Source organism: Sapajus apella, unplaced genomic scaffold (assembly GCF_009761245.1).
Source record: "Sapajus apella isolate SASKATOON/1434 unplaced genomic scaffold, GSC_monkey_1.0 scaffold11, whole genome shotgun sequence".
In the NCBI taxonomy this organism is placed as follows: Eukaryota; Metazoa; Chordata; class Mammalia; order Primates; family Cebidae; genus Sapajus; species Sapajus apella.
In genome coordinates, this window is record NW_022436951.1 from 25120676 (window position 1) to 25133430 (window position 12755).

At 43.8% G+C, this 12755-nt stretch overlaps 2 protein-coding genes across 3 annotated transcripts in view; both read left to right on the forward strand.

The window, feature by feature from the left end:
- MYO10 (myosin X) overlaps positions 1–12755 on the forward strand; it is a 273707-nt gene that overhangs the window by 94681 nt on the left and 166271 nt on the right. The gene's annotated exons all lie outside the window — the stretch shown is intronic.
- On the forward strand, positions 10292–10611 carry LOC116552342 (NADH dehydrogenase [ubiquinone] 1 beta subcomplex subunit 1-like). Its single transcript, XM_032279067.1, has one exon. The coding sequence runs from the start codon at positions 10352–10354 to the stop codon at positions 10526–10528; it is 177 nt and encodes a 58-aa protein (XP_032134958.1). The 5' UTR covers positions 10292–10351; the 3' UTR covers positions 10529–10611.

The following is a 12755-nucleotide window of genomic DNA, read 5'->3' on the forward strand; positions in this document are numbered from 1 at the left end:
GTTAAAAGTTCAGATAGAACTCTGCTTTGTTGAAGGAGAGCCTGAATTAGTTATTAGTGTCTCAGACCACAAAGGCTGCCACATTGTGATGGTCTCTGGCACTCATGGAAAGTAACTGTCGTCTTCTCTCAGCGAAATGGTAAAAATTTAAAGTTTTCAAATGAACATTAATCTCCAGCTTTGCCATTTCATGCTTGCTCATGCATAATAAAAAGGGTATTAAGTTCGAAGAGATAAATTTTGGTGTCAGGATTAACTTAAAGACATTTTAAGCCATTTTTCTAAAAATCTGGAAAATCCTTCTGACTATTGGGGTTTTAGCCTGCTTCACACAGTTGTTTGTGTTTTTAGTAATAAGTTCTGACCTTTTGTAGAAATTTTAAGGAGCGTAGATCACCTCACAAAATAATTGTCCTTAATATCTCAGTTCTTCTAACACACCGTGAAAAGACCTGAATGACTTCTAAATGGATTCCTTTGAAAATGTGCATTGTTTCTGAATGATAACTGTTTCTGAGTCTCTCTTCAGGGTTATGTAAACAGCTTCTAAACATTCGAAATCTCTTTTAAAAAAACTTTTTTTTTTTTTTGAAACGGAGTCTTGCTGTTTTGCCAGGCTGGAGTGCAGTGGCAGGATCTCAGCTCACTGCAACCTCCGTCTCCCAGATTCAAGCGATTCCCCTGCCTCAGCCCCCTGAGTAGCTGGGACTATAGGCGTGTGCCACCATGCCTGGCTATTTTTTGTATTTTAGTAGAGACGAGGTTTCACCATGGCCAGAATGGTCTTGATCTCCTGACCTCATGATCTGCGTGCCTCGGCCTCCCAAAGTGCTGGGATTACAGGTATGAGCCACCACACCCGGCCTTTAAAAAACTTTTAAACAAAGATAACTCCCCTATGTTGAATCTCTTTTTTATTCTTGTGTATTGGTTTTAACTTTATTTGTAGGAACTAGTCATTTTAAATATGGGCTTGCAGCCTATTTTTTTGTTGTGTTTTCTTGGCAATTATAACACCCACTGTGAAGACACGTGTGCACTCATGTGTTTGGTTTGGTGGACAGTGTGCCTGTTGCAATCTGTTTCTGGTAGTTGTAAGTGCCAGGACTATAGTATTTTCCACAAGGGCTTCTGAGGATGGAAAGGATCATGTCTTACTAGTGACATGTCATGCAAAGGATTTCGCAGGACACGTATGCTTAAGCTCTTCTCTCTCTCTCTCTCTCTCTCTCTCTCTCTCTCTGTCTCTCTCTCTCGGAAATAGATGTTTGGTGCCGCAAAGAAAAATCAGCACTGAGACAGAGGATCTTTTAGCAACGCAATTTTTACATCCTGGACTACAGGAAGGGTACCTTTACTAGCCATCTTGCCACGAGAGTACAACGAACAAAGGAAAACACACAAATTTGTCCCTACACATTTGGGTCTTCCTTACTGCTGTGTCTGATCTCTGTTGGCTGGAGCCAGACCTTACAATTTAAACTATTGGCTAATAATTTAAAACTTTTCTAAACAGGTAAAAGCAGTGGAGAGCTGGGACATGCCTCTGAGCATGTCCAGCACAGAGATCGTGGTTAAAGTACAAGGACGTAGTACTAAGTGCCTGTAAGCTTGTCACGTTTAACAGCGACATAGGATAGGGCTTAACAAAGTTATTAGCACACTTATTCTTTAACAAGAAAGGAACTTTAAAAAGGAACTTTTCTAATTCTCTCTCTTTCTCTCTCTATCAGAAGGCTGTTTTGTCCACATTGAATATCTTTTTAGTGTAGCCACCTTCGTCAAGATCTTATTTCGACCCTCTGGATAACTTGCTGCAGCTTCTTCATCAATATGTGCTGTTTCTTTTCTTTTCTTTTTTTTTGAGACAGCCTCGCCCGGTCGCCTGGGCTGGAGTGTAGTGACGCGCCCTCAGGTCGCTGCGACCTCCGCCTTCTAGGTTCAGGCAATTTTCCTGCGTCAGGCTCCTGAGTAGCTGGGACTAGGCATGCGCCACCACGCCCAGCTAATTTTTGTATTCTTAGTAAAAGATGGGGTTTCACCATGTTGGCCAGGATGGTCTTGATCTCTTGACCTCGTGATCTGCCCACCTTGGCCTCCCAAAATGCTGGGATTACAGGCCACTGAACCCGGCCTCCCCTTGCTCTTTTGTGTTGTGGAGACGGCATCTTTTCTTAAATCTCATAAGCTAATCTCTTCTTCCTTCAGACTTTTCTTCTGCAGCTTCCTGACTTCTCAGCCTTGATAGAATTGAAGAGAGTGAGGGCCTGTTCTGGATGAGGCTTTGGCTTAGGGGAATGTTGTGGCTGGTTTGATCATCTATCCAGACCACTCAGACGTTTTCCATATCAGCAGCAAGACTGGTTTACCTTCTTTTCATTCATGGTTCACTGTAGTAGTACTTTTAATTTCCTTCAAGAAATTTACCTTCAAGAATTTTACCTTTGCAACTTGGCCGTTTGGCTCAGGAGGCCCGGCTTCCAGCTCGCCTTGGCTGTGACCATGCCTCCCTCACTCAGCTGCATCATTTGTAGCTTTTGATTTAAAGTGAGAGATATATGACCATTCCTTTTACTTAAACATCCAGAGGCATTGTGGGGTTATTAATTGGCCCAATATCAATATTGTCGTGTCCCCGAGGATATGGAGGCGCCAGGATTGGAAGACTGACGGGAACAGCTGGTTGGTGGAGCAGTCAGAACGCACACAACATTAGTTAGACTCATTGTCTTGGATGGGCGTGGCTTGTGATGCCCCTAAACAATTACAGTAAGAGCATCAAAGATCAAATCTAATAAGAATTGAAAAGTTTGAATTATTGTGAGAATTACCAAGACGTGACACAGATGTACAGTGAGCACTTGCTGTTGGAAAAACAGCAGCAGTAGACTTGCGCAGGGTTGCCACAGACCCTCGATTTGTGAGAACATGCGGTGCCTATGAATTAAACGGTGTATGCCTGTATTTGAGGTGGGCACAGTTTGCCAATGAGGGAAAGATTCCAGCATATATCAAACGCTTTGCATTCGTTGGGTTCTGTGCTATGTGCCTAACTTATGTGTATTTAAAAAAAATAACAGCTTTATTGAGATGTAACCCACACACCATAGAATTTACCCAAAATGTACCATTCAGCAACTTTTTTAGTACCTTCACAGAGTTGTGCCATCATTACCACTCTCAATCTTAGAACATTTTCATCACCCCAAAAGAATTCCCTATACCCACTAGCAGCCAGTTCCTATAACCCTCCTCCTAACCCCTGGCAACCACAAATCTAATTTCTATCTCTTTGAATTTGCTGATTCTGGGCATGTACATAAATGGAAACATATAATAGTATTTAGCCTTTTGTGTCCGGACTCTTTCACTTAGCACATTTACAAGTTCATCAGTACAGCATTTTTATTGCCAAGTAATATTCCATTATGTTTACCCGTTCATCTGTTGAAGAACATTTGGGTTGTTTCCACTTGTGGCTAATAGGAAAAATGCTGGTATGAGCATTCATGGTAGCTTTTTTGTGTGGACATACGTTTTTATATTTCTTGGGTATATATCTAGGAGTGGAATTACTGGATCATACGGTAACTGCCTTTAGCCCTTCAAAGCGTCTGCACCATTTTACATTCTCACCAGCCATGAATTAACTCATATACTTTTAAAAGGCATAAATATAACTATTGAGAGCAAGAAACAATTTTAAGTTTTACAAAGTCCCAATACAAATCCCCAAGTCTCTGAAAGACATGACTGCTCTGAGTGTGATGCAGCTTTTCCCAGTTTGCAGCTGTCCACAAGGTGGGGGCTGCATACCGCTCGCTGCCTGTTCATCATCATATTTTTATCCGTTTCCATCTGCCCGTCTTCTTGGGCACTGTGTAGTCATTGAGTTTTTGGTGTTGCCTTCTTCATTATCTTTGACCTTGGAATACAGACAATGAGCTGGGGTTGATAGATGAAGATGCAAACCACTGGAGGTGTGTCGTAATGGACGCAGGAATGGGAGTTACAGTGTTACTGTTTTGTCTGTAACTGTGGAGGAGGAGCTGTTCTCTCATAGGAATAGTGGCTGTTTGGTATCTAGTGAAAGAGTGCCAGAGCCCCTTTGTCCTTCCACTGTGTTTTGATTCTATGGCTTTCTAAAATGCAAATTTGAAGAGATAAGACTATAAGGATATCACCGGAAAGAAAGCATCTCCAAACATTCCTTCTGGGAGAGGGATGAGAAGTCAGGCAGGGATAAGGACGCGGACAAAAGCATGCCCCTCTCTCTCCTGACCTTTGCGCTTAGGAGGTTTCAGCCTGATTCCCATCAGTTTCCCTGACCCTCAGATCCTCTGGCTCTTAGATATTCAGAGCAGATTTCCAGTACAAGATGTGCTGGGCTTTTACATCCTTTGCTTTCATAGCCATTTACAAAGAAACAGCAACTTCTTGTTGACATATTTGGGAGGAGTAGAGGGAACTAATGAACTTATTTTGATCATGATCCACATACTGGGAAAACGATCTCAGAGCATGGTATTAATTTTTTTGTTATCAAAAGTGTCTTTTTTTAAAAAAAAAGACCTTTGCCCTCTTTAATTCATAACCTACTTTTTAAAAATTTTTTCTTCTTTCTGGCCTTCTGCCTTTCCCTAAGCCTTCCATTAATTCAAATAGTGTTTTCTCGATATTTCTACAGGCTTCCTTAGCAGCGGGGATGGGGGGTTGGTGGATAGGAAAAGTGTGAGGAGGTAATTATTTCATATTCTGATCAGTTGTGTCTTGTTATCTTCTGGATACTGTGTTTTCCCCGAAGCAGGTAGATCACAAGGTCACAAGATTGAGATCATGGTAAAACCCTGTCTCTACTAAAAATACAAAAATTACCTGGGTGTGGTGGTGTGCGCCTGTAGTCCCAGCTACTCAGGAGGCTGAGGCAGGAGAATCACTTGGACTCAGGAAGCGGAAGTTACAGAGAGCTAAGATTGCGCCATTGTACTCCAGCCTGACGAAAGAACAAGACTCTGTTAAAAAAAAAAAAAAAAAAAAAAAAGCGGATTAGAGAAGAAGCCCTTTTTTTCTTCTAAGAGCTGGTGACTCCTGGGGTAGATTTTTTTTGTTTTGTCTTTGTTGTTTTTTTGAAAGCTGTTCTACAATGCTCATTTTATAAAAATTTATTAAGCCTCATATTTATCCAGATACATTCATTGATAGCGATTTTGATTGGACTGATTTCATTTTTAACCCTAGAAGTGTATACAAGCTTTGGAAAATAGAGAAAGAGTCACAGAAAAGTATTAAAAACACCTACGAAGCCAGGAGCACCTGTGGGGAACACCTGTGATCCTAGCATCTCTACCGGCAGATGTGCAGCTGTCACACTAGCCCCTGGGTGTTTGACTTCTCGGACGCATCCTGTCGGCCTGTCTGCAGCCCTGCGGCATTCTCAGAAAGGTTTGAGCTGGATGGTTAGGAGTTACCGCTCAGTGACTGGTCTGCTGGTGGCTTTAGGATGTCGTGCGCGACATCCCTGATACGTTTGGGGGTGTGCTATTTGTATAAGTGACAGCAGGAAGAAACCTTCCGTTTTGGGGACAGCCGTGTTTGTGGTGATCACACCTAGAGAGGATTCAGAAGATTGCTTTCCTGTGGAATTTCTGTTGAATTGCATCTTGCAGTGAGATTTATTCTTTTTTTTTAGATGGAGTTTCGCTCTTGTTGCCCAGGCTGGAGTACAGTGGTACAATCTTGGCTCACTGCAGCCTCTGCCTCTCGGGTTCAAGTGATTCTCCTGCCTCAGCCTCCAGGCCTCTCGGGTTCAAGTGATTCTCCTGCCTCAGCCTCCAGAGTAGCTGAGATTATAGGCATCTGCTACCACACTTGGCTGATTTTGTATATTTAGTAGAGACGGGGTTTTCGCCTTGTTGACCAGGCTGGTCTGGAACACCTAACCTCAGGTGATCCAAAATGCTGACCTCGGTTTCCCAAAGTGCTGGGGTTACACATTCTTTGGTTTTGACTCCATTCCCAGGGTGTCACCCTCAGCGACCTCTTTGCCCTCATCTTCATGATGTCATCACACTGCATCCTTCTTGTCAGTTTAAAAGAGGAGCAGCCCAACAACGTCGAGGACTAACTGGATAGTAGCAGCAGTTGGTAACTAACTGGTTAGGGCCAGGCAGGGGTGAGGTGTGTGCTCCCTCACTAGTCTAAGCCTCAGCATCTCCGCCGCAGAGATTTTAATGCCTTCACCATGTACATCTGAAAATCAATTTAGGCTGAGGATTGTGCCCAGGGACTCCTAGCCAGTAAGCAAGTGGCGGAGCTGGAATTCAAAAGGTCATCTCTGAACAGGTGACCCTGTAAGGTCTGACTCTACCACGCATGCTTTCCCATGATACCAAGAAATTGAACTCTCCTTGTGCTGTGTGCTGTTGGATAAGTTTCTTAATTTCTCGGGTCCTCTGTGAATTCATCCTTTTAAAAATGAGCATCAGTGTTACCTCCCCTTCTGAGGACCAAATGAGGTAATATTAGCAACATCTGATGCATGCAGCTGGCACTTAATAAACCCTCTGCTTGGCCCTCTTATTTTGTTTTTGCATCCAAAGGATACACTGGGCATTGAAAACCTGATGACAGTTTAAAGGACTTAATTTCACAAACTAGTTTGAGTCTTTGAAAAAAGAAAATAACAATCTTGGTGTTATCTGTACTTAGTTATCTAACAAACTAACAGAACAGTTATGTATGTAAAGATAACATTGGCCAGGCGCAGTGACTCACTCCTATAATCCCAGCACTTTGGGAGGCCGAGGCAGGTGGATCACTTGATTACGGGAGTTTGAGTCCAGCCTGGGCATCATGGCAAAACCCCGTCTCTACTAAAAATGTAAAACTTACCCAGGCGTGGCGGTGCATGCCTGTAATCCCAGCTATTCATGAGGCTAAGCCAGGAGAATTGCTTGAACCCAGGAGGTGGAGGAGGTTGCAGTGAGTAGAGACTGTGCCACTGCATTCCAGTCTGGATGACAGTGAGACTCCGTCTCAAAAAATAAATAAATAAAATAAAAGTTAACCCCTAGGCCATAGTAATTAGAGTGCCAAATCTCTGACAAGTTTGAGCTGAAAACAGGGCACTATTGCCATTTTCCCCCCTGCACACTAGCAGAGTAGACGTGTATAAATTTGCTTTTGATTAGATTCCAATGTAACTTTCTAGGGTCCTTGATGTTTCAGGCACCAAATACTTTCTCCAGTCTTGTGAGGTGGCAGCAAAAACAATAGGACAAGGCAGTCTTTCAGTTAGATGGGTTGTATTTTCTTCTTAGACTCTTCTTGCTTGCAAAGGAACATCATAAAAGTATACATTACTCAGTACGAAATAATCAGTCATGGAGCTTGAGAGCGCATACACAGTCTTTGAAAGCACAGAGGCAGTGAAGTTGAACATAAGCTCTCTTTTGTTTTCGTGATTGCTCATTTCAGCCACATGTCAGGAGGCAGATGTATTAACAACCTTTGCCATTGATCATTACTTTAATTCATGAATTAAAGAGTCAATAAATAAAAGAGGGAAAATAAGAGAGACATCCCCAGAAACAACATGGAATTCCAAGAAAAATCTAAACAAGGCCAGCAAAGGCATTAAAATGCATGCAGAGGGATTAAAATAGGAGAAGAGAGTGCTATGACAAATGGCTTTTGATCAGAGAGCTTACAGGGCAAGGTTGTCATAAAACACGGAGAAGTCACACGCAGCCTTCCTTTGCTCGTTCCCTCCCCTGCACAGCAGGTGTTCTGGAGAGTGTGTTCGCTCTCATCCTCAGAGCCTGGGCTCCTCCCGCCGGATTCTTGCTTTCTTCCTCGTAGAATGTTCTATATTGTTCCTTGTATTCTGTTCTCCTGATAGAAATTACTACTTTTTTTGAGATGGAGTTTTCGCTCTGTTGCCAGGCTGGGATGCAGTGGTGCCATCTTGGCTCATTGCAACCACCGCCTCCCAGGTTCAAGCAATTCTCCTGCCTCCGCCTCCCGAGTAGCTTGGACTACAGGTTCATACCGCCACACCCAGCTCATATTTGTATTTTTAGTAGAGACAGGGTTTCACTGTGTTGGCCAGAATGGTCTCGATCTCTTGACCTCGTGATCCACCTACCTCGGCCTCCCAGAGTGCTGGGATACAGGCATGAGCCACAGCGCCCGGCCAGGAACTGCTACCTTTTATTGTGTTCTCATTGTAAGCCAGTCTCTGTGACTTTTACTTACATCATTTTCCTTAGTTTTCATGGTAATTGTATGAGTTGTCTCTGATCACTGTTCTTATTTTACAGTTGGAGAAAGTAGTGGGCCAGAGAAATGAAAAACTTGTTTGTTGTCCCTAAGTTATAAGTGGCATAGATCTAGGAGAGTTCAGTTCAGCTAGAGATGATCCTAAAGCCATGTTTGCCTCTTATTCCACTCTTTTGTTTTATTTGTTAATTTGTTTATTTTTAAGACTGAGTCTCACTCTATTGCCCAGGCTGGAGTGGTAAAATCATGTTTGCCTCTTATTCCACCCTTTTTTAAAAAAAAATTATTTATTTATTTTTGAAGCTGAGTCTCGCTCTGTCACCCAGGCAGTGGTGAAATCTGCTCACTGCAACCTCAGTTCACTGCAAACTCCACCCCCTGGGTTCAGGCAATTCTCATGCTTCAGCCTCCCGAGTAGCTGGGATTACAGGTACCCGCTACCACATCTGGCTAATTTTTATATTTTTAGTAGAGACAGGGTTTCACCATGTTGGTCAGGCTGGTCTCAAACTCCTGACCTCAAGTGATCTGCCCGCCTTGGCCTCCCAAAGTGTTGGGATTACAGGTGTGAATCACTGTGCCTGGCCTGGTTTTATTTTTTGAAACAGGGTCTCACTGTGTTGTCCAGGCTGGAGTGCAATGGCGTGATCTCAGCTCACTGCAACCTCTGCCTCCTGGGTTCAAGTGATTCTCATGACTCAGCCTCCCAAATAGCTAGGATTGCAGGCATACAGCACTGCATCTGGCTGTCCATGCTGCCTTTCTATATGTATTATACCCATTTTGAGAGCAGGACCATTCCTTCAATATTTGTTGAGTCTGCCAGGGCTGGGCACTGGGGACAAGATGGGCATAACTCCTGCCCTTGGAGTAGTGAGGTGTGAAGTCAGCTGAGAGGGTCATGGCTGGCATTTAAAAGAAATGAAATAGCCAGGCGCGGCGGCTCATAATTGTAGTCCCAACACTTTGGGAGGCCGAGACGGGAGGATCATGAGGTCAGGAGTTCAAGACCAGCCTGGCCAACATAGTGAAACCCAGTCTTTACTAAAAATACAAAAAGTTAGCCAGGAGTGGTGGCATATGCCTATAATCCCAGCTACTTGGGAGGCTGAGGCAGGAAAATCACTTGAACCCAGGAGGTGGAGGTTGCGGTGGGCAGAGATCGCGCATTGCTCTCCAGCCGGGGTAACAGTGCGAGACTGTCTCAAAAAAAAAGAAAGAAAGAAATGAAATAGGGTATAGAAGATGTGGAGGCCTCAAACATTGTGATGCTAAGTGTTGTGTTAGGAAACTTCTGTTTAACTACAGTAGTTCACAGGGGAAAACATATTTCTCACTGTGGCTTGTGGTCAGAAGTGTGAAAGATCCTGACCAAGAGGCTCCAGGGTTGGGGTACAATAGCTTTTAAACAGGATAGTGGAGAAGTGATTAGAATGCATCATAAGGAGCAATGAAGATACACACGTGATAGAATAAGGAGGAGGATGGCAGGGGTGCCTCTGGGCAAGACCATTGGCGTCTTCTGCGAGGAAAACATTTGAGCTGAGACCCCAGGAGAAGAGTAGCAGGAAGATAGTGGCCCAGACGTGGGAAGAGGTGCGGGATCCCCAACCAGGAAGGAGCAAAAGAATATTCTCAGAAACAGAGATAGTGTGGGCCATATTGTTTGGCCATGATTAATGAAGTTCAATTAGAAAATCTCAAAAATGTAAGCAGACTCCAATTCCTAGAAACCCTCCTCCTCCTTAACTTGGGCCAAACGAAAACGAATCATTATAATAAGACATAATACTGTCATGCTGATTCTGGTTTACCTCTATTCAATGTTTTTATTTCTTTGGATGTTTTTGAAAGATATTTTTATGTTTTATGAAAAGTTTTGGGCCAGGTGCGGTGGCTCATGCATGTAATCCCAGCACTTTAGGAGGCCAAGGTGGGCAGATCGCCTGAGGCCAGGAGTTTAAGACCACCCTGGCCAACATGACCAAACTCTGTCTTTACTAAAAATACAAAAATTAGGCTCCATTGCCCTTGGTCTCCGGTCACTGTTGCCACTGGACCTGCAGCAATCATGGTGAACTTACTTCAGATTGTGCAGGGCCACTGGGTTCATGTTCTTGTCCCTGTGGGATTTGTCCTTGGATGTTATTTTGACAGAAAGAATGATGAAAAGCTACCTGCCTTCCAGAACAAGAGTGTGTTATATAAAAGGGAATTGCGACCCAATGAAGAATATACCTGGAAGTAAAGACTGGCCGACATATACAATGTTCACATTTTAAAATTCTGAGAGAAATAAAACGTGTCATTATTGAAAAAAAAAAAAAAAAAGGTCAAAAATTAGCTGGGCATGGTGGCAGTTGCCTGTAATCCCAGCTACTCCGAAGGCTGAGTCACGAGAATTGCTTGAGCCTGGGAGGCAGAGGTTGTGGTGAGCAGAGATCACGCCATTGCACTCCAGCCTAGTTGACAGAGACCCTGTCTCAAAAAAAAAAAAAAAAAAAAGAAGTCGGGCACAGTGGCTCCTACCTGTAATCCCAGCACTTTGGGAGGCTGAGGCAGGCAGATCACAAGGTCAGGCGTTTGAGACCAGCCTGGCTAATATGGTGAAACCCCATCTCTACTAAAAATACGAAAGTTAGCTGGGCATGGTGGTGGGTGCCTATAGTCCCAGCTACTCTGGAGACTGAGGCAGGAGAATTTCTTGAACCCGGGTGGCAGAGGTTGCAGCGAGCTGAGATCACGCCATTGCACTCCAGCCTGGTTGACAGAGTAAGACTCTGTCTCAAAAAAAAAAAAAAAAAAAAGTTTTAGTTACAGGCATTGGCTTCTTGTCCTCATGTTTTCCTAGTGTCTGCGTAAACATCTGGCTATTTGGCATCTCAGGGCATTTCTAGATCTCTCACCCTTGGCACTCTCGGCATTTTGGGTAGCATTCAGTAGTACAAATGGTGTCTAGCAGCCTTCCTGGCCTCTGCCCGTTTAATGCCAGGTAGCACCCTTCTCCTCTCTCCCAAATTCTAACAACCAAAAATGTTTCCGGGTGTTGCCAAGTGTCCCCGGCAGTGGTGGGAGTGTGGGGTGGGGAGGAGATTGAGAACCTCTACTCTAGACGAAATGCCAAGCTAATGTGAGAGGAAGATGCCGCGATTCAGAAAATCTGCATGTCATCTATCGATTAGGATTTATTTTATTTTATTTTAATTTCCCTTCATTTAGAAATGTTAGGTTTTAAGACTGGGGGTTCCTAATGACTTGTAATAAAAGAAATCTGTGCATAAGCCTCTTCTGCAAGTTATTTTTTTCATCGTGTTGATCATTTTCCTTTGTTCTGCCTACACGCCAGTCCAGTTCATCATGTGACCAGTGGTTTGTACTTCCTGCTCTAAGAACAACTTGTTCTCAGGCATCATTTTATCCAAGTGGATTTCTTTTCTGTTATTCCTTCATGTTTTGCTCATTCCTTACCTCCTTTTCCGTGGCTTATGTCCCATTAAAGTAACTCAAGTTTATTCCAACTTGTGATTTTTAGAAAAACATCTTGTAGGGTGGGGTGGGGTGGGGTGTGTGTGTGTGTGTGTGTGTGTGTGTGTGTGTGTGTGTGTGACGAGTCTCTTGCTCTGTCACCATACTGGCACGATCTTGGCTCACTGCAACCTCCGTCTCCCAGGTTCAAGCCATTCCCCTGCCTCAGCCTCCCAATTAGCTGGGACTACCAGCACCTGCCACCACGCCTGGCTAATTTTTGTATTTTTTTTAGTAGAAACAGGGTTTCACCATGTTGGCCAGGATGGTCTTGATCTCCTCACCTTGTGGTCCACCCACCTCGGCCTCCCAAAGTGCTGGATTACTGGCATGAGCCACTGCACCCGGCTAGAAAAACATCTTGTTACTGTATTGTGGCCCTTGTTTCTTTCAGGAAAAGTTCTGTAAAAATAATCCCCCCTCCCCCCACTTTTTTTTGAGCTCTAGTCTCGCCCTGTCAATCCAGGCTGGAGTGCAGTGGTGCCATCTCGTCTCACTACAACCTCTGCCCCTGGGTTCAAGTGATTCTCATGCCTCAGCCTCCTGAGTAGCTGGGATTACAGGCCCACACCACCACACCCGGCTAATTTTTGTGTTTTTAGTAGAGATGGGATTTCATCATGTTGGCCAGGTTGTTCTCGAACTCCTGGCCTCAAGTAATCTGCCTGCCTCAGCCTCCCAAAGTGCTGGGATTACAGGCATCAGCTACTGTGCCCAGCCAATAATCTCATTCTTTAAACTTAGATTTTTTTTTCCTACCGTATAACCTTGCATGACTATTACCCTATTAATTGTTGCACACAGAGGTGACTTTTGATAGTTCAAGAATCTCTGTTAAGAAATTCTTCAGTAAGATTGTGGGCCTCATTAATCCTTTGAAATCTTTCCCAATTAAATCAGGTGTTCATTCACCCAATAACGTATTAAGACACTAGAATGCAGGGGCTGGG